Source organism: Phocoena phocoena, chromosome 19, assembly GCF_963924675.1.
Source record: "Phocoena phocoena chromosome 19, mPhoPho1.1, whole genome shotgun sequence".
Taxonomy (NCBI): Eukaryota; Metazoa; Chordata; class Mammalia; order Artiodactyla; family Phocoenidae; genus Phocoena; species Phocoena phocoena.
Window position 1 is genome coordinate 26245115 of NC_089237.1, and position 22597 is coordinate 26267711.

Sequence of the window (22597 nt, forward strand, 5' to 3'; positions counted from 1 at the left end):
GTCCCTCCATTGTGTCCCAGGCCTCTATAATGGACCATGTAAACGCCCTTTATTAGACAAATTCCATGAATCACAGCAAAAGTCTTGGGTGAGGAAAAGAGCTTTCTGGCATCACCCAATTTTCTAGATGCAGTCTTTCTAGGGGATGGGATACAAAGCCCAGCCAAACAGTTTACTTCCTTCTAGTTGTAAGTGAGGAAACGTAAAAGGAATGTTATTAATGCTCAGTAATATTAAGAGTATAATGGTACAATGGAATGGCAATAACACCAATCTGAATTATGTACCACGTTTCATTGGAGACATTCACCCTGACTAATCAGCATCATCTGTTCCTTGCTGGCCAGGGACACAGAGAAACAGCAGCAAATTTCCGAGGACTTGCCCAAGATCACAGTGACTCAGAAGCAAGCCTGAGGTTGAATCACTGTCCTGATGTGCACAAAATATGTGCCCCTCTTTCTGTTCTAGGTGTGCATAGAAAGCTCCTTCTCATTCCCTCCTAGTTTCCTTGGGCTCCTAGTCCCCTTCACTGAGAGTTCCAGGAGAAACTGCTGGAACAATATGTGCCCAACTGGACAGTGGGTCATACTGCCAAAGAAGCTAATATGAGAACTTAGAACCATAAACAAAGCATCCCTTTGTGGCACCAGCAAGTCATCCCTTTGATCTCCAGTCCTGCCAAACCTCTTTATGACGCTATCACCTTTTAAAAAGCACCCATCTAAACATCTTACAGTTCACTACTAGACAGGGAGGGAAAGGAGAGGCAGGGATTATTATTATATAAGCACTGTTAAAACTACTTATGGGGCTTGCCTGGTGGCGCAGTGGTTGAGAGTCTGCCTGCCAGTGCAGGGGACGCGGGCTTGAGCCCTGGTCTGGTAGGATCCCACATGCCGCGGAGCAACTAGGCCCGTGAGCCACAACTACTGAGCCTGCACGTCTGGAGCCTGTGCTCCGCAATAAGAGAGGCCGCGATAGTGAGAGGCCCGCACACCACGAAGAAGAGTGGCCCCCGCTCGCCGCAGCTAGAGAAAGCCCTCGCACAGAAACGAAGACCCAACATAGCCAAAAATAATAAATAAATAAATTAATTAATTAATTAAAAAAAACAAAAAACCAAAAACTACTTATGTATAACAATCAATAACTGATTCTTAGTTCAAATGAATTATAATCAAATAACTTAAAAGGCTGTAGAAACTGTAGAAAGAACACAAATAACTAAAGTATGTTATAGGTTTGAAATGCTAACTGAAATAAAACTTGCTCATCAATTGCTTCTTTTTGATTTTTTTTCCTTTTGCCCTCACTTAATTACAGAAGGGACCATAAGTGCACCAGCAGAAACTGCAAATCATGCTTCCACAAAGGATGAAGAGTGAAATTAAATACCAACCATTACTACAGTTTTCTTAATAATGTTGAGGCTCAAGAATGAAGACCTTGGATTAGGGCCTGGAGAAGTGATTCAGCAAGTCCCTTACATAGTTCAGCCATGACTGACATAAGAGATTTTGACTTTCAAAAGTTCAGTACTTTTGAGTACTATCTAAAAGAATGATATTTATGAAACTGCTTTTTTGCATTCTGGATAAGAAAGATACAAGCCAGGAAACAATACCATTTTAATTAAAGCTGGTGTGTATGATGAGGAATACTGAATGGCAACCTGCACACTGCCTTCAAGAGAATGACACACGAGGTGAGAATAGACAATAACGTGAATTATCAGGGTTGAAAAGCAGAGATTGACATGGAAGACTGAACAAACACAATGGCTCTAGTGAATGCTAAAGCAGTTTGCTTTAAAGCTTTCCTCTTTTAGTTCAATCTACGTCACTTTGACTTTCCTTAAAGTTGTGTGGGAGAAGAGAAATGAAATTTTGCAAAGAAAAAAACTGCTCAAGAAATATGTAGAGAAAAAACTCTAAAGGTAAAATTTTTATGAGGACTCTTTCTTGGTCCCAGATCTGATGTAACAAATATCTAGTCAGCTCTTCTGCAGAGAGAAGAATAAAACTCCCCTTCAAGTGACAGAGGACCAGTTAATGCAACATGAAAACTTGATTTAAAATTCAACAAGGATTCTAACTTGCCTTTCCTACCTGGGATATACATTTAAGAAAAGCAATGAAGATGTTGTTTAGGAAATACAGAATCCAAAGGAGCATTATTCACCTACTGCATCACCCTCAATTCTGGGCTGAAATGAAACAGAAGATTGGGGATTATTTTAAATATGTAGTTCACTGAAAATGGAAAGAAGGAAAAAAAGACATTCACTGAAAGTCTAACCATCCACTTTTGAAAGCCTTGTTGGCATTAGCCATTTACGTTATAACAAAAGAGTTGACATAAATCCTTAGAGGGTTAATCTTAGATGAGAATTCAGAAGTGCTAAAAATTCAACAGTTCTGAGAAACAAGAGATTTCCAATCTTGGTCTAAAAACTCTTGAACTTCCATTCTTTTCCCCTGCTACGGGAAATTCTGCGTAACAAATTATAGTGAACATCTAGTATCAGCAGTTGTTATTGAAGTCCCAAGGTCTTCACCCTGATTCCCTTTCTTTTAAGGAGGCAGTGAGGGCCGTTTAACCAATTACCTCAGTGTAGGCTTATCTCAGCCAAAAGAAAGCTTACACAGTCCAAGGGATGGGATATTCCCAACTACCCTTATGTGATCAACATTCTCACCACCATCACAAATGATCTTTCTCATTATGGTCAAATCCCAGCAACAGGGTAAGTTCAGCAACTTAACCACTGTAATTTGGGTCCCAAAGGGGCAGGAGACATGTTTTATTCATTCTTATATTTCTAGCACCCAATACAGTGTCATCACAGTTTGCAATCAATAAAAACATTGGCTGTAATAAAATGTTACCGTGTAAAATGTCCGAGTCATCTTCAACAAAATCAATGTCTCTCAAGTCCCACTCTGCATAATTGTCAAACTCCTGTTTGGGGAAAAAAAAATTCCCATCTAAAATCCATCAGCTTTGAGTAATGCCTTTACAGGAGCCATGCTTTAGAAGCAAATACATAAACAAACACTTGCTAAAAAGTACTGAATGGAGTACAAGGCCAGGACAACTGCCATAAGTAAATAAGTCATGGGAGAAAACTGAGAGGCTTTCAGGCAGCAGTGACAGCAAAAAATGAGAAAGTTATGAGTCCAGGAATAAAGCCAAACATATTGTTCTGAAAACTAAAAGTAGTCTGTTCATGAAATCTAACTCAAGAAAACCTAACTCCTACTAGCCCTTCGAGTATTGGGTTGGCCAAAAAGTTCGTTTGGGTTTTTCTGTAAGATGTTATGGAAAAACCCAAACGAACTTTTTGGCCTAACCAATATTTAGGTAAGAAAATTGCCTGCATTAATTCATCTACCTTTTTACCACCATCTAGGGCTCTATTTATCCCATAATATTGCTTACCTAGCTCAATGGGTAGATTTGTTCATGTTCTATTCAATGACTACAGTCTGTAGGGGTAGTGTCTCTGAGGTAGCTCTACAATTGCAGCTGCCATGAACAAAATGCTGACCTGGGTGTGGCTAGCAATTGGCAGACAGATTCTTAAGTCTGTAGTTTGCTAAACTTTAATTACCTCCAAGAGTACTATAATTGCAGATTAGGTGATAAATCAAGAGACTTGTGACTACATTCACATGGCTTTTAACTCCAGGGCTGAATGAAGAACATGTAGTTTTTATACACATTCATCATTCTTTATAAACTTGTGAATATAGTATGGAGGTCAGCAAACTACAGCCTATAGACCAAATTCAGCCCACTGCCTATTTCTGTAAATAGTTTTACTGGAGCACAGGCGTGCTCATTTGTTTACTATTATCTATGCTGCTTTTGCATAATAATGGCGAAGTTTAGTTCCAATGGAGAATTTATGGTCTACAAAATCTAAAATATTTACTATCTGGACCTTAATAGAAAGTTTGCCAACCCCCGATATAGTACAACCTCGAAACCCCCTAGATGTGGAGTGAAACTTAAGAAATAGGTTTTTGGGGCTACCCTGGTGGCGCAGTGATTAAGAATCTGTCTGCCAATGCAAGGGACACGGGTTCGAATCCTAGTCTGGGAAGATCCCACATGCTGCGGAGCAACTAAGCCCATGCACCACAACTACTGAGCCCGCGTGCCACAACTACTGAAGCCCAGGCACCTAGAGCCCGTGCTCTGCAACAGGAGAAGCCACTGCAATGAGAAGCCCGTGCACCGCAACGAAGAGTAGCCCCCGCTCCCCCCAACTAGAGAAAGACCGCGCGCAGCAACGAAGACCCAATGCAGCCAAAAATAAAAATAAATAAAATAATTTTAAAAAAAAGAAATAAGTTTTTGCTCTGAAGAACTTTTACCTTTCTAAAAGAAATATTTACAAATGAGAAAAAGGCACTCAAATGGAGAAAATGTGGCTCCACAAGTTACAGTGCTATGAAAATCTCTTTTTAGTGGTATGGAACCTATAGGTAAGAGATATAGCCTCATCCTAAACAAAACCAAGTTTCTCTTACCTCAATGAAATCTGCTCGAGCTGGCATGTATCCCGCCATGTCCCGAGAAAGCAAGGAGTCAAAGGTAGGTCGGGGAGGGTCATCTGTAGCTGAAAGAATTTAGTTTTTCTTAGTTACTTAATAAGATACTAGCATAAAAAAGTGACACAAAGTAAGTCCTAATTTAGACTCTGAAATATTTTTGTTTGGAGAAAGACAGCGTCTGAGAGGATAAATAAAATGCAAGAGATTTTTATAAAGAAAAAGTAAAGAAAGATAAAGTATTAATGGAAACAAATTGATTTCTTGAAAAGGAAACTAAGACTTAGGGAATCTTCTAAGTAAATACAGAAGTTCCCTCTTACTTCTGCTTTCCTAATATGAAAGAAAATCAAGGATCTTTTCTTCAGTATTACAGAACTTAAGTATTTACCCTGTCTGCTTCAGCTCCCTTATCCCTTAGGACCAATCTCAATTTACAAGTCCCATCCAACTGACAGGCAAAAAACCCCACTGGATTTGGAGTAAGCCAGAACTGAGTCCAGGCTCTCCTGTAACATCCACTAGTCCCATGACCTTGTACAAATTATTTAACCTTTCTGAATCTCAGTTTCCTTGTGTGCAGAACAAAAGCACTTGCTCTGCCTGTCTCACTGGGTTGCCATGAGGAAGAAATGGTCTAAGGCATTTGAGAACGAAGTGCTAACATCCAAAGGGCTATCCAAATAGGAGGTATCAGCAGGTTTTGAGTTAGTCACCTATGAAACTGTTTCCAGAGAGTATGAGGAAACAAAAACATTCATATTTCATTACTCGTGCTCTGGGAGTCATTCAGCAAAGATGTCCATTTATAATTCATCATGGGTTTGGTTATGTTTTGTTAGAAGACCCATGAGTCCCTAAGTCACATGAGATTTAAAAAAAAGAAAACGATGGGCTTCCCTGGTGGCGCAGTGGTTGAGAGTCTGCCTGCCGACGCAGGGGATATGGGTTCATGCCCCGGTCCGGGAGGATCCCACATGCCGCGGAGCGGCTGGGCCCGTGAGCCATGGCCGCTGAGCCTGCACGTCCGGAGCCTGTGCTCCGCAACGGAAGAGGCCCACATACCAAAAAAAAAAAAAAAAAAAAAAAAAAAAAATTAAAAAGAAAAGAAAAGAAAAGTTTGCTATTATTACTACAACCAAGTGGACAAAAATAACAAATTGTTTCTTGAATTTAACACTGAGATGATTAATTATAATAAGCTAAATACTGGACTCTCTTACTGATACAGGGAGGTACTTACAGTGAAATGGAATGGCTGTGTCAGCAGTTTTTGCCTCCTCTGCTTGCTTCAGGTTCAGCAGGGTAGATGCAAATAGAGGGTTATTGATGAAATGCTTCATGTAGTGCTTCTCACACTCCTCCTTGGTCTTGGTGCACATTTGATTGGCTACATCCTGCCTAGAGTGTGGAAAAAGAGAGAAGGAAGTAGTGCTTTCATTTATACATAATGGTCAAAGCATGGTTTGTTCTTTCCATGTTTTAAGTCCTACCTATATAATGTCTGGAACTTGACACCTCCAAACTGATATCAGGGAGCTATCAGCAGAACACTGAGACAAATACAAACACAGTACTGGTGCAATCTGATGTTCCAAATCCTGCTATTCCGAGATACGGAAACAATATTTAAAAAGCCCTTTCCTGGACTTCCCTGGCGGTCCACTGGTTAAGACTCTGCCCTTCCAATGCAGGGGGTGCGGGTTCGATCCCTGATCCGGAAACGGAGATCCCACATGCCTTACGGCATGGCCAAAAAAATAAAAAAATAAAAAGCCCTTTCCTTTCTACCAAAAGAAAGGAAGACCACTAGAAAATATGTAAGCTAGGCTCCACCGAAAGAATTGCTATAAATAATAATAAGCCACTTCAGAACATTCAAAACGTACATTCGTTTTTTTTTTTTTTTTTTTTTGCGGTACGCGGGCCTCTCACTGTTGTGGCCTCTCCCGTTGCAGAGCACAGGCTCCGGACGCGCAGGCTCAGCGGCCATGGCTCACGGGCTCAGCCGCTCCACGGCACGTGGGATCCTCACGGACCGGGGCACAAACCCGTGTTCCCTGCATCGGCAGGCGGACTCTCAACCACTGTGCCACCAGGGAAGCCCCAAGAATAGTTTTATATTCACATGTTTTATAGTTTACAAAACACTTCACATGAACAGACATTTCTTTACTACAGCTCTCACGACAGACCAAGCTCTCAGCTAGAAATATTCACAACATAATTTAAATAAATCCTAGTATTAACTATGTAGTGTGTTTACTATCTCAATTTCACAGATGAAAAAATGAGGCCCAAAGAGATTAAGAAACTTGCTTAAGAACACAAAGCACATAAGTGACAAAGCCACTTAAGTTTTACTTAAGACCTCTGACTCCTGGCCCAGATGATGGAAAGGTAGAGGTGAAATCTCTCCAAGTCTGCTCTCAACTTCTCTCTTCCACAGTACTTCACTTGTCCTTCTCCTAAGCCATTACTATGCTCTGCTTTGTGTACGTCAATCATCTGTACATATATTTTGATTCCCCTACTAGACTATAAGCTTCTTGAGGTCAGGATACATGTCATAATTCTTGGCTCTAGCATCCTCACCACTAGGCTTAGTGTCTTACCCACAGCGGATAGAGAAACAATGGTCTTTTTGTGGTCTTTGCTGAGAGGGAAGGGGGACAAAGAGGATTAGCCTATTTTACAGTTAGAATGGTAGGCAAAAAGTGAAAAACCAGGCCAAAGGTAACTAGCAAGCGAATGATCACTTTTCCTATCTTCTTTGGTATTCCCATAGTAAACAGTATTTTATGATACTTAATAAATGTTGAATGAATGGATATGAGCAAAATGTGAATTGAACTCAACTCTCCTTCTTCAAGGCCCTGGACGGAAGGGAGGCAGCACAGTATATTCTATTAACATCAGGATAGATTATCTACACTAGGAAGTCAGGACAAGGAAGAGCTAGTTAAGGGCCCTTCACTAATAAACTATGTGGTCGTAAGAAGTCATTTTAACTCCCTAAGCTTCAGATTCTTCATGAACAAAATATATTTAAAAATGCCTCTGGGGCTTCCCTGGTGGCGCAGTGGTTGAGAGTCTGCCTGCCGATGCAGTGGACACGGGTTTGTGTCCCGGTCCAGGAAGGTCCCACATGACACGGAGCGGCTGGGCCCGTGAGCCATGGCCACTGAGCCTGCGCATCCGGAGCCTGTGCTCCACAACAGGAGAGGCCACAGCAGTGAGAGGCCTGCGTACCGCAAAAAAAAAAAAAAAAAAAAGCCTCTGCTGGGACTTCCCTGGTGGTGCATTGGTTAAGAATCCACCTGCCAAGGCAGGTGACACATGTTCGATCCCTGGTCTGGGAAGATCCCACATGCTGTGGAACAACTAAGCCCATGAGCCACAACTACTGAGCCTGCGCTCTAGAGCCCATGACCCACAACTACTGAAGCCCGCGTGCCTAGAACCCGTGCTCCTCAACAAGAGAAGCCACTGCCATGGGAAGCCCGTGCAACACAAGAAATACCCAACTTAGCCAAAATAACTAACTAAATAAATAAAATCATAAAAAAAAAATGCCTCTGCTATCTAGTTCACAAAATGAAATCATCGGTGTGAAAGTACTCCCAAAAGGTAAAAATGAAAGTGGTGGTATTATTAGTAAGCAGTGTCACCTCACATGGCAACAGCCATGAGTGCTATTCAGTTCTTGCAGGTATCTACAAGCTAAAAACAGGGAATGAGGATAGGCAGTCTGTCAAACTTGAATCTCAGGTAAGCCACGGTTGTCTAAAGTCTGACTCACTTAAATGACAAGGGCATCTACAGCCAAGAAAAATTCAGAAATCAGAAAGGAGCAATAACTAATAAGTCTAAACTTCCCCACTATTCAGAAAGGAATAACCAACCTTCCTCGTGTGGATATGTCCAAAGCAGCCCTTTAGAGCTGTCGAGTCATGGACCACTAAACATCTCATAGGCCTGTGAGGCATTTAGGCCTTGGAAAATAATGTGCAGAGGGGAAGAGGACTTGTCTCTAAGTCATGGGTCAATAGAAAAGCAACATATGGCCCCCAAACTCCTTTTCCTGAGGCTCCTCCTTTTACCCTCAACAGCACCTTCTTTTTGGAGCCCACTAGCGCAGGAGAACCCTTACTCCCAAGTTCTTACCAATTTCCAAAGCCACAGTCCATCACAGCTTCTAAAAGGGCCATTTCTTCTTGAGCAGTCCAGCTGGGGTCAAGAACAGGAAAATCTGAGGTCTAAGGAAGAAAAAGTTTGGCCTAAGAACAGACACAAATGGAACCCGGCAACCCCAAATGTAATCCTAATTATAGTCAAATGGCTGTCATTCTCATGGTATTGAGAGGTGCCTAAAGTACATTCTTATTAGCTGTCCACACCCCCCCACCTCTACTTCCACCATTAGCTACAAGAGTCTACAATAAATATTATCAACCATAAATGCCACTGTAACTCAGGCAGAAATATGTTTTTTAAACTTAGCAAAAAGGTAAAGATAAGTATTATAGTATGTTCCCATTTAGCTAAGAAAGATAGGAATACAAATATGCATATATCTATCATTTAAAATGCAAGAATAAACCATATATTAAAACCAAGGTTACCTATGGGGGAGGGAGGGAGGAAATAGGGTAGAAAGGACAATGATAGAAGCTGGACCTCTCTGAATATTCCTTGTTTGTAGACTTGACTTTGAAAACATAAATACTGTACATTAACTATTAAATTTTAAAATCATAAGAATCAAAAGCAAAATGACATAAACCTGTGAATTAATTTTAAGGCATAATCACACAGGAAGAAACAATCCCAAGTGACTGTAAAACACAGTAAATTGACTATTTATTTCTAGTAGAATATACCTTAAAAGTAAAAGGAACTGCCAAAAAAATCTTAAACTGTTTTCAAGTAGTGTTGGTACAGTTGTTCTGAGATTATTACATGTTGATATGCTGTGGGGTAAAGCAAATAAGTAACCGTACTGGTGTCACTGCGCAGTGGGACTTGGAGCTTGGGGAAAAAAAAGAGATGTAAGATCTATGAGGCTAGGTAAAACCATGTAGTCTTGTTATTTGAATTGAAAGTTTTAGTATGGGGACTTCCCTGGTGGCACAGTGGTTAAGAATCCGCCTGCCAATGCAGGGGACACGGGTTCGAGCCCTGGTCCGGGAAGATCCCACATGCTGAGGAGCAACTAAGCCCATGCGTCACAACTACTGAGCCTGCGCTCTAGAGCCCACGAGCCACAACTACTGAGCCCGCGTGCCTAGAGCCCATGCTCCGCAACAAGAGAAGCCACCGCAATGAGAAGCCCGGGAACTGCAACAAAGAACAGCCCCCACTCACTGTAGCTAGAGAAAGCCCGCACGCAGCAACGAAGACCCAAAGCAGCCAAAAAAATAAAATAAAATAAATTAATAAATAAGTTTTAAAAACAAGAAAGTTTTAGTATGAACTCATGATGTATTTGTCTTAAAACAATAATTTCCTATATAGAGAACTAGTGATTACCAGTGGGGGAGAGGGGGGCACAATACAAGGGTGGAGGAGTGGGAGGTACAAACTACTGGGTGTAAGAGAGGCTACAAGGATGTATTGTACAACACAAGAAACACAGCCAATATTTTGTAATAACTGTAAATGACGTGTCACCTTTAAAAATTGTATAAGAAATTAAAAAAAAATTCCTATCACTGTTCAATGAAAAGGTCTAGAAAAAATGACTAACCCAGTAGCAATTAACACTTCTAGTACCCAGTATGTGGTCTCTAAATACAATTTCCCACTAAAGGAACCAGGGCTCCTTGAAGAAAAAGGCAATTCCAGGTTTGGGTAGGAAATGTACAAGATGAGACTAGAACACTTCATTACACTGGAAATCAAAGAAACTCTCAAAGAGGAAAAGAGTCCTGTCAAAAGGATTCAGAGGTCAACTTGTAGAGGCTCTCACTGACCAAAAATGGAACATTCTGAACATTAATAAGAACTGCAAAGGATTACAACACATTAAACATTCTAAATATCTAGAGGATGCCAGGAAACCAACTCATACTTTGAAAACTAGTAAATAATGGAAATAATTTATCCTGCCCTTCTGTACAAACTTTACCTCAGGGTGACCACATAGATAATGAACTTTCTTTTCATAGAATTATTTAATCTCATAAATTAAAAGGAGTGATAGAATTGAAAGATAACTATGTATTTTGCAATCCCAGAAGAAAAGATCTAAACAATGATCATGAATGAATCTGATATAGCCAGTATATATTAACTACTGATTTACAGGAAACACAGAAGTCAGAGGAACACATTAATCAGCAAAATCTAGACTGCAGTAACATCCATAAGATAAACCCAGGTTTTTAAACAATCAAACTATATGAAACAAGAGAAAGAGTGAGAGAAGGAGGGGAAGGAGAGGGAGAACCCACAGGATAAATATATGAGGCAATCAATTGGAATGTATGGACCATATCTGAATTCCATATAGCGCTGTAAAAGGTAAAAGAAAAATGATGATACCACTACACATTCACCATACCCACTAGAATACTAGGATGAAGAAAACAATAACAAAACTTGGCAAGCATGTGGAGCAATCGGAACTCTCATACACTGCTAGCTGAGGTGTAAAGTGATACAACCATTTAAGGGAACTTTTTGACAGTTTCTTAAAAGTTAAATAATCATTTATTTTATGACCCAGCAATTCTACTCCTAAGTGTTTACCCAAGAAAAACGAAAATATACATCCATAGAAAGCCTTATACAAAAATGTTCAAAGCAGCTTTATTCTTTTTTCCTTTCTTAAAGTATTTTTTAAAAATTAATTTATTTATGGGCTTCCCTGGTGGCGCAGTGGTTGAGAGTCCGCCCGCCAATGCAGGGGACACGGGTTCATGCCCCAGTCCGGGAAGATCCCACATGCCGTGGAGCGGCTAGGCCTGCTCCACAACGGGAGAGGCCACAACAGTGATGAGAGGCCCACATACCGCCAAAAAAAAAAATAATAATTTATTTATGTATTTATTTTTTGGCTGCATTGGATCTTCATTGCTGTGTGGGCTTTTCTAGTTGCGGCGAGCAGGGGCTATTCTTCGTTGCAGTACGTGGGCTTCTCATCACGGTGGCTTCTCTTGTTGCGGAGCACAGGCTCTAGACACGCGGGCTTCAGTAGCTGTGGCATGTCGGCTTAGTAGTTGTGGCTCGTGGGCTCTAGAGCACGGGCTCAGCAGTTGTGGCGCACAGGCTTAGTTGCTCCGCGGCATGTGGGATCTTCCCGGACCAGGACTCAAACCCGTGTACCCTGCACCACCAGGCGGATTCTTAACCACTGCACCACCAGGGAAGTCCCTTTCTTTTTTCCTTTTTTTTTGATGGGGGCCATTTTTAAAGTCTTTATTGAATTTGTTACAATATGGCTTCTGTTTTATGTTTTGGTTTTTTGGCCCTGATGCATGTTGGATCTTAGCTCTCCAACGAGACCCCCTGTATTGGAAGGCAAAATCCCAACCACTGGACCACCAGGGAAGTCCCTCACAGCAGCTCTATTCTTAATAGCCCCAAACTAGGCAAAGCCCAGTCTCTATCAACAGGAGAATGGATAAACAAACTGTGCTATACTCATACCATGAAATATTAATAACAGAAAAGAATGAACTATTATATACAACTTGAATAAATCTCAAAAACATGCTGAATGAAAGAAACCAGAAACAAGAGTACATACAGAATGAATCCATTTATATGCAGTTCTAGAATATGCAAAACTGATCTATGGTGATAAAAATCAGAATAGTGATTGTTTCAGGTGTGGAGAAGAGAGCAGAGTTTTTTTTTTTAAAGCTTTTTTGAGATGACTGGAGAAATGTGAACTGAGTTACTTTAAAATTTTAGAGTGACCTAATGAGACATTTACAGATGAAATGATACGATATCTAGGGGATTTGTTTCAAAATAAGCTGGAGGGGTACGGGTTTAGATGAAACAAGATGGGGTATGAGTTGGTAATTTTAAGAACCAGTGACAGGTATATGGGAATTTATTACACTACATGCGGTAGTTGATTACTATGGTGGCCCCCAATGAACTTCTAGAATTCACATCTTCACGTGGTCCCTTCCCATTTAATATGGGTTGAACCTGTGACTTGCTTAATTAAGAAGGCCTGGCAGCTTCTACTTTTTCGCCTTTGGTAGCCCTGAACCACCACATAAGAATTCTAGCCTCCTTTCTGGAAAGACCACGTGGAGAGGCCCCATGGAGAGGGAGAGGTCCTAAGTCTACCTGGAAAGGAACCAAAGGCCTCAGGCAGTTAAGATATTCCAGTTCAACCAACGCAAGCCATTCTGAGGTGCTGAAAGTGAAAAAACCCCCTTGGACTTCCATTCCCAGCACACCATGTGGAACCAATGAAAGCTACTCTCATGGTGCCAATCTGAATTCCTGACCCACAAAACTGTGAGAGATAATAAAATGGCTGCTATTTTAAACCATGAAGCTTTTTCATTTGTTTGTTTGTTAATTAATTAATCTTTGGCTGTGTTGGGTCTTCGTTGCTGCACGTGGGCTTTCTCTAGTTGTGGCAAGCGGGGGCTACTCTTCCTTGCAGTGCACGGGCTTCTCATCACGGTGGCTTCTCTTTGTTGCGGAGCACGGGCTCTAGATACGCGGGCTTCAGTAGTTGCAGCACCTGGGCTCAGCAGTTGTGGCTCGTGGGCTCTAGAGCACGGGTTCGGTAGTTGTGGTGCACGGGCTTAGTTGCTCCACGGCATGTGGGATCTTCCTGGACCAGGGCTCGAACCCGTGTCCCCTGCATTGGCAGGCAGATTCTTAACCACTGCGCCACCAGGGAAGTCCCTAAACCATGAAGTTTTGAGGCAGCTATTAGGGGCAACAGAGAACTGAAACACCATTTTCTGTATTTTAGTATACGCTTGAAATTTACTATAAGTTAAAAAAAAAAAAAGTGACACAAGAAATCCTCAGATCACACGGGCGTTTATAAATTGTTCTATCTTTTGTTAATGGCAAAAAAATATCTGTGATCTGTGAAATTACATTACTAATAAGCAATACATTTTATCTGCGTACGTACTAGGAATATGCCTCACATGAGATATTTCAGATACGAGATCCGAAAGAGAAATTTCAGAGTCTATGTCTGTATTAAATTCAAAATAATCACTCAATCTGGAAAGTACCACGAATACAGGTAAATATGACAACTCATAGTTGAAAAGCCTGTTATTTCTAAAAGAGTATTTTAGAATATTAATTAGTCCTCACCAACTTTACTGTGAGATAAACCAGAAAGACTTCCTACACCAAAAAATAAATGGGCATAAGTCAGTTTTTCTTACAGTTGAATCAATATTATTCAATTTCTGGACCCAATCTTGGCCCTACTGAACCAGAATTTCTAACAGTGAGGCCTAGGAATCTATAATTTTAAGAATCTCCCAGGTGATTCTTATGCACTAAAGTTTAAGAATCACTGGTATAAAGGGTGTGGCTGAAAGAGGTGCCTTGACTTGTTTAAGGTTCTAAGAATTATAAGACAAAAATAGGCAAAGAACTCAGAAATCTTGATTAATGCACCACCCACTACAGCATGAGCAACTTCCAAAAATACAGTGCTGTGAGATGGCAAAAGTACTGAAAACCATTTAAAGTTTTCTGAGGCTTCATATGCAAAAAGAAAAAAAGAGAAAAAAATCAAGTTTTTAGTGGCTTCGTGTGTAGAGAAGCAAAATTTGGTCATCATTCCTACGGAAGGAAAGATTCTTCTTTTCCTTATCTGGGAATAGATAAAGACTAGCAGAAAAAAGAGAGTATTAGTAACCTCCAAAAGCTCTACAAAATAAAGGACAGAATTCTGAAATGTGTTTGTATGGGTGAAGAATATGTGAGAAAAGGATGAAGTAATCTGAAGAGTTAGGTGGACTTGGAGTGAAAGTTCATGCCGTCAGCATTATGCAGAAGGGATGGTGCCCAGAACAGCTGAAGAGAGCTCATGGTCAGCTTTCCGGCAGTGGATAACTTCAATCTACCCAAACTATACTGAATTATCCTTTAAGGAATTATTTTCACAATTCAAATGAATAAATTTGTATTCTAGGCATTCTTGTGTGAATTTAGGAAGAATAAGCCAACTTTCTGAAGATCTGATAACCCTGGTGAAATGAACTCAAAGCCACAGCTACTTTGACCATACTCTCCCCCAGCCCTTCATTCATTTTGCAATTAACAAAAGGGAAAAAAAATTCATATGAAAAGATGTTCCACATCATATGTTGTCAGAGAAATATAAGTTAAAACAACAAGATAGCGCTATATACCTATCAGAATGGCCAAAATCCAGAACACTGACAACACCAAACGCTGACGAGGATGTGGAGCAACAGGAACTCTCTTTCACTGCTGGTGGGAATGCAAAATGGTACAGCCACTTTGGGCAGTTTGACAGTTTCTTACAGAACTAAACATACTCTTACCATGTGATCCAGCAGCCATGTTCCTTGGTATTTACCCAAAGGAGTTGAAAACTTATGTCCATAGAAAAACCTGCACATGGATATTTATAGCTGCTTTATTCTTAATTGTCAAAACTTGGAAGCAACCAAGATGTCCTTCAGTAGGTGGATGAATAAATAAACTGTGGTACATCCAGACAACAGAATATTATTCAGTGCTAAAAAAGAAATGACCTATTAAGCCATGAAAAGACATGGAGGAAACTTAAATACATATTACTTGGTGAAAGAAGCCAATCTGAAAAGGCTACACGCTGTATGATTCCAACTATATGACATTTTGGACAAGGCAAAACCATGGAGATTGTAAAAAGATCAGTAGTTACCAGAGGCTGGGGGGAGGCACGGATGAACAGGCAGAACACAGAAGATTTTTAGAAACATGAAACTACTCTGTATGATACTATAATGGTGGGTACACGTCATTATATATTTCTACAAACCCATAGAATGTATATCACCAAGAGTGAACCCTAATGTAAACTATGGACTTTGGGTGATAATGAGGTGTCAATGTAGGTTGGTCAATGATAATGTATGTACAATTCTGGTGGGGGATGTTGATAATGGGGGAGGTTATGCATTTGCGGGGGCAGAGAAATTTCTGTACTTTCCACTCAATTTTGCTGTGAACCTGTAACTCTCTAAAAAAGTCTAATATTAAAAAATGTATTGCAAATCTTATAATTAGTGAAGAAACTACTTAGAAGACTGAGGGTGTTTAGAAAGAGGCAGGGGAAGGCTAGACAGCTGGCTGCCAAGAACTCTTACTAAGGAGCATTTCTTTGACTAATTCATTATGGACCAGGATCTGACTCTCAGCATTACAGGCCCAGAAACTCACTTAAATAAGACTTCATAAATAATCAGACTTGGAGATGCTGAGTTACCCTTTCTAAACTTTTAAGAGACTGAAGTAGATATGCTACGGCGCTGCGGTATACAGAATTCTAAAGATGTCCCCCAGTGCCCCCAAGATTCCTGTCCCCTGATTATTCAATCAAACACTAACTAGATATTACTGTGAAGTGACTATGCTAATGGGATTAAGGTACTAATCAACTGACTGTAAAATAAGGAGATTATGCTGGTGGGCCCAATATAATCACACAGCCCTTAAAAGTAGAAGAGAGAGGCAGAAGAGTCAGAGAGATTCAGCACAGGAGAGATGAACCAGGAGAGGTCAGACAGATGCCAAGCATTTCATCAGTAATCCTCAAGGACTCCCTGCCATTGTTGGCTTTGAATACTGAGAATGAGGGCCAGGAACCTCTAGAGACTAAGAGTAAGCCCTGGCCAACAACTAATAAGGAAACAGTAGCATCAGTCCTACAACCTCCCAGCAGTGAATTCTGTCAACAACTTGAATGAGAATGGAAGTAGACTGGAAGTGGATTCTCCCGCAGGGTCTCCAGATAAAAACCCAGACAGGTCAACACTTTCATTTCAGCCTTACAGAATCTGGAGCAAACCACTGAGTCTAATGGTCTTCTGACCAACAGAATTGTGAGATGATAAATTTGTGTTGTTGTTTAAGCTCCCTCACTTTTGGTTAAGTTGTTATGGCAGCAAGAGAAAACTAACACATGTATCAGTGGATTAACCCATGATGTGAAATTACTGTCAAGGAGATGCCCAACCAGCACTCCTTCCTGTAAGAAAAACAACATGGGAGGCCAAATGTAAGAAAACTACTTGGTGAACTAGGAGTTAGGCTCTGATAACTGACAAAGGTACTGTATATAAACCTGTCAAGCATACCACATATTCACTTTGGCTTATTAAAGTGCCCGTTCCTCTGGCTAGATATTGGAAGGACACTGCCAACATCTGCCTCTCATTCCTTCTTTAGAGGCGGCAAACAATCAAATTACAGCCAAGTCTTATTCTGGCCTATAAGTCAGTCTACCTCTTCAAAGTGATTTTGTATATTACTATGTTATTCACCCTACATCCATTTTACAACTTAACTCTCCGAGGGTAACTAATTTTCCCAAGGCTGGGGAGGTTGAGTGCCAGATATAAATATCACCACTGCCCACACAAACCACATAAAAATACCATTAGCCAAACACCGCGACAACACATTTACTACATGTTTATCAATGAACTTAGAAAACCACAAACCTCTGATCCTTATATTAGTAAATCTCAAAAAGCACTTCCTTTAAATTCCTTCTAATTTAAAGCAAAAATTTGAGTATATAAAATGATTTTTTGGACTTAAATGCCTTAGGAGATCCATAAAACCCTAAAAAGCTTATTGTGCAATGATTACCTAATCCAGAAGTGGGCGAAAGTGAGATACTTGCGGATGAAGAAATAAAAAGACTAATTCCCAGTATAATACTTGAAAATGAAGGGAAATTCCTACAACTTCATCATTACCATTATTTCGTAAGTATGATCACTTTGATGTTTCTTGTACTCAAATCCTCGAGTGAAACACTGCAAAAGAAAAGAAAATTAAGTTACCAAAAAGCTACGTTTTGAAATGCTTTCTTAAAGGATAGAAGATGGCTTGGGGGTATTTTACGCTTGTGCTGAGTTTTTAAGAATTCATTTAGTCTTGTCTGCAGCCACAACAGGAAGGTTAAGTTCATGATCGCAGCCTTTCAATGGCCCACATAGAGAAAAACAATGGTCTCAAAAAAAGAGTTTTTCCTAGGACAACTCCTCCTTTTATAAAAGCATAAGCCCTGGAAGCAGACTGCCTAAATTTGAATCCTGGCTCTTAGCTTATTTCAGCAATTCTAAGACAGGTAATATTTCATATTTTAAAACTCTGAAATGTGGGTTCATCTTATAATGAAAAGTATATTACAACTTCCATCAGCCATTTTTATACTTTAACATTTCTGAAATTGGGATGTTTCTTTTAATCAACAGCATCTTGGATCTGATAAAATATGGTATTTGCTGTGTGACCTTGAGCCAATTATTTAACCTCTCTTTGCCTGAGTTTCCTTTATAATATAGGGATACTAATCATAGTTACTTCCTAGGGTTGCAGTTATGATTTAAAGGTTAATTCATGCAAAGTACTCAAGATAGTGCCTGGCATAGAGTAAGCACTTATCATTAGTATTTTTTTAAACAATTTTTAAAAATTTTATTTATTTTTGGCTGCCTTGGGTCTTCGTTGCTGTGCACAGGCTTTCTCTAGTTGCGGTGAGCAGGGGCTACTCTTCGTTGCAGTGTGCGGGCTTCTCATTGCAGTGGCTTCTCTTGTTGCGGAGCACGGGCTCTAGGTGCATGGGCTTCAGTAGTTGTGGCACGCGGGCTCAGTAGTTGTGGCTAGCGGGCTCTAGAGCGCAGGCCCAGTAGTTGTGGCGCATGGGCTTAGTTGCCCTGCAGCATGTGGGATCTTCCAGAACCAGGGCCCAAACCCATGTCCCCTGCATTGGCAGGCGGATTCTTAACCACTGCACCACGAGGGAAGCCCAGCACTTATCATTAGTATTGCTATTACCACTATCATCAACGAAATAGTTTGTTTCCTGGTTTGTCACCTGCCCAAACATCACTCTTCAGTAAGACAAAAAACAGTGTCATAGGTGCTATCAAAAGGAATAATCCTCCAATTCTATTTCCTGTAGTCCCAATACTTGAAATTTACTGGTAAAAACAGCATTAGGTTGATACAGGGAAGTGGAATATTCAACAGTCTATCTCATCCATCCTACTCTGTTCCCCAATTTTTCACTGGTAAAATGTGTAATTCAATATTGACTGGTAAAAATAGACTTAAGGTATGGTCCTTCTGAGCAATTGATAGTCATCTCTGAATTTACTATATCCATAAAACTAGGCAAGCCTCCCCTTAAAGAGTTACCTGTAAGCACAGGAAAAAAGGAGGTGGCCCACATTCAGCACACTTGATATAAGGCTCCATGAGGTAGGAGGAGCAGCCTCGGCAAGGTGGCTTATCAGAGGGATCATCTATAACAAAAAGAAAAATATACTAGCTTCAAAACACCTTATGATTATCTTAAATGCGAGAAGGTGAAAATCTGCAAATGATTACACAAGGTAGTAAGCAGTGCTGAAAAGTTCATGGAGACAAGATGAGCTCATTCCAAATAAGAAAAAACAAAAATTATGTTCCCTTTTATTTCAGGCCAGCTTTGTTCCTACCTACAGTATATCTACTATTTTAAATAGCATTTAAGTAGATATTGCCCCTGAAGAGAAATTTACAAACACAAGTTTTAACTGGAAGTTTCATAATGCCCACAATTTATTTTCCCAGGGGAAAATAATGTCACATACCTACATAACACATATATAGTTATAGATAAAGCCAATCTGACAAAATGTTAGTAACTGCTGGGTCTGGATAATGGGCAATAATTGCTGTACTGTTCTTTCAACTTTCTATAAGTTTGAAATTTTTCATAATAAAAAGTTGGTAAAGAAAAACCCTTTAAACATGTCTTGGGATGTACTACTTTATATTTGATTTGGGAGTTAAACCCAGGACAGCTCCCTCCCTTTCTCCCACAGTAAGTAGAGAACAGAGCAGACCTTCCTCCAGTTCCAATGACAGTACTGTCTCTGCAATATTAAGGCAAGGAGTATAATCCAAACTCTCTAAAGTCATAAAAATGCAGATGTGTGTGTGTCCCTGGCTGTCCCAAACTCTGCCACTCTTGAGTCAGGGCAACCTAGCAGAGTTGTTCTCTGTGATCAACAGAAGTCTAAGAAAACAGGCTCTGAAGGTAGAGAAGGGATTTAATCTGTTTGGCCTGGGGCAGAATTTCTCACATTCTGCAATAGCATTTTCCTTCCTAAAGTCCAAGAAACACTCTTCAAGGCACCTTTCCCTCCTGTAAGTGGTGATTATTGTTCTTTTCTTTTGCTTCTAAATGAAGACCTGGAGAAAAAAATGACAGAGGAAAGAAAGGTAATCTTTCTGGCAGTAGCTTCAAAATAAACATGTGGAACAGCAACTACCCCACTTCTCCCATTTAAAATTTTGACATGGAAGAACAAAAATTATTTTATGTTAAATGTCAATTTTTACCAAATTACCTTCTTCCTCACATCCTTTTATTTCTTTTTTTTTTTGCGGTACGCGGGCCTCTCACTGTTGTGGCCTCTCCCGTTGCGGAGCACAGGGTCCGGACGCGCAGGCTCAGCGGCCATGGCTCACGGACCCAGCCGCTCCGTGGCACGTGGGATCCTCCCGGACCTGGGCACGAACCTGTGTCCCCCGCATCGGCAGGCGGACTCTCAACCACTGTGCCACCAGGGAAGCCCTCGCATCCTTTTCTTTTAATGATATGAGCTTGCTTTTCTTTCCTCAAACTTTCTTCAACAACAAAAAATTGGGCAATGACTGACCTAAAGAGTTTTTAAACCCTCATGTCAAGAAAGAATTGTTTTTTAGAGAAATGCAAATCAAAACTACAATGAGGTATCATCTCACACCAGGCAGAATGGCCATCATCAAAAAATCTACAAACAGGGGCTTCCCTGGTGGCGCAGTGGTTGAGAGTCCGCCTGCCGATGCGGAGGGCGCGGGTTCGTGCCCCGGTCCGGGAGGATCCCACGTGCCACAGAGCGGCTGGGCCCGTGAGCCATGGCCGCTGGGCCTGCGCGTCCGGAGCCTGTGCTCCACAACGGGAGAGGCCGCAGCGGTGAGAGGCCCGCGTACATGAAAAAAAAAAAAAAAAAAATCTACAAACAATAAATGCTGGATAGGGTGTGGAGAAAAGGGAACCCTCCTGCACTGTTGGTGGGAATGTAAATTGATACAGCCACTATGGGGAACACTAAGGAGGTTCCTGAAAAAACTAAAAATATAACTACCATACGACCCAGCAATCCCGCTACTGGGCATATACCCTGAGAAAACCATAACTCAAGAAGAATCATGTACCACAATGTTCACTGGAGCTCTCCTTACAATAGCCAGGGCATGGAAGCAACCTAAGTGTCCATCGACAGTTCAATGGATAAAGAAGATGTGGCACATATATACAATGGAATATTACTCAGCCATAAAAAGAAACGAAAAAAAAAAAAGAAAAAAAAAAGAAATGAAATTGAGTTATTTGTAGTGAGGTGAATGGACCTAGAGTCTGTCATACAGAGTGAACTAAGTCAGAAAGAGAAAAATACCGTATGCTAACACATATAGAATCTAAAAAAAAATGTTCTGAAGAACTAGGGGCAGGACAGGAATAAAGATGCAGATGTAGAGTATGGACTTGAGGACACAGGGAGGGGGAAGGGTAAGGTGGGACGAAGTGAGCGAGTAATATGGACATATATACACTACCAAATGTAAAATAGCTAGCTAGTAGGAAGCAGCTGCATAGCACAGGGAGATCAGCTCAGTGCTTTGTGACCACCTAGAGGGGTGGGATAGGGAGGATGGGAGGGAGACACAAGAAGGAGGAGATATGGGGATATATGTGTATGTATAGCTGATTCACTTTGTTATAAAGCAGAAACTAACATACCACTGTAAAGCAATTATACTCCAATAAAGATGTTAAAAAAAAAGATAATTATTTTGTAAAAGTCCAATTTATAGTTTCAAAAATTTTAGACAATAAAAAGTATAAAGTATGTCATCCTCTATTAACATTCTGATTTCCAGCCCTTCTTCTATGTACATGTGTGTATATTTTAACAGAAGTGGGATACCACACATTTTATAGCCTGTTTTTTCACTTGATAATATATTGTCAACATCTTTCATGATGGTACACATAGATCTTCCTCACTCTTTTTAATGGATGAATTATAGTCCATTATATCTATTTAATCTAGCCTAATGGTTTTCAACTGCCTCCTAGGAAGGCATTATGGAAATCTGAGGAGATGCTTTTTTGTTGCCACAATGACTAGGGAGCACTACTGGCACTTAGCAGGCTGGGATCAGGGATGCTAGATATCCTTCAACACTCAAGATATTCCTACACAACAAAGAATTGGCCAGTCTCCTGCACAACTTTCAAATGTCCCACCAGATGTTCAAGTAGGTGAAAACTTGCTCATAATGACATGACCTGGAACATAATTCCTTACTAAATAGAACAAAATGTTTTTGACAGTTTTAACATGTATTGAATTTTCCAGGAAGGCAACTGCATTACGTCAAGAGGAGATTCTACCTTGTTTTGTTCAGAACTTTACTAAGAGTTATTCAAGCTTGTGGTATTTGAGTCACCAGTACAACGCACGTGAATCACTGTGCATTTGTAGTTGTAATATGCACAGTGAACTGACTTACGGGTGCAAGCATCTGACTACAGGCATTATGTTTTCCACCGTAATGTCTAAACATATCGATACATATTATTATAAATTACATTATTTATTACAAATCACTTCTCTTTTATTTATCTTTTATAGTATAGTTAGGGCAATATTATTATTTTTTAATTAATTAATTAATTAATTTTTGGCGTGCGTTGGGTCTTCATTGCTGCGCACAGGCTTTCTCTCGTTGCGGCGAGTGGG

The 22597-nt window shown here is 40.4% G+C and overlaps 1 protein-coding gene across 1 annotated transcript in view; it reads right to left on the bottom strand.

Annotated features, from left to right (window-relative positions):
* The window catches only part of TADA2A (transcriptional adaptor 2A), a 45218-nt gene that overhangs the window by 17399 nt on the left and 5222 nt on the right, over positions 1-22597 (bottom strand). The window contains exons 2-7 of the mRNA XM_065896880.1: positions 18957-19063; positions 17510-17569; positions 8730-8821; positions 5806-5963; positions 4542-4630; positions 2892-2964 (exon numbers count right to left, since the gene is read on the bottom strand). Of these exons, the coding sequence (XP_065752952.1) occupies positions 2892-2964; positions 4542-4630; positions 5806-5963; positions 8730-8821; positions 17510-17569; positions 18957-19063 (579 nt within the window). The remainder of the gene's footprint in view (positions 1-2891; positions 2965-4541; positions 4631-5805; positions 5964-8729; positions 8822-17509; positions 17570-18956; positions 19064-22597) is intronic.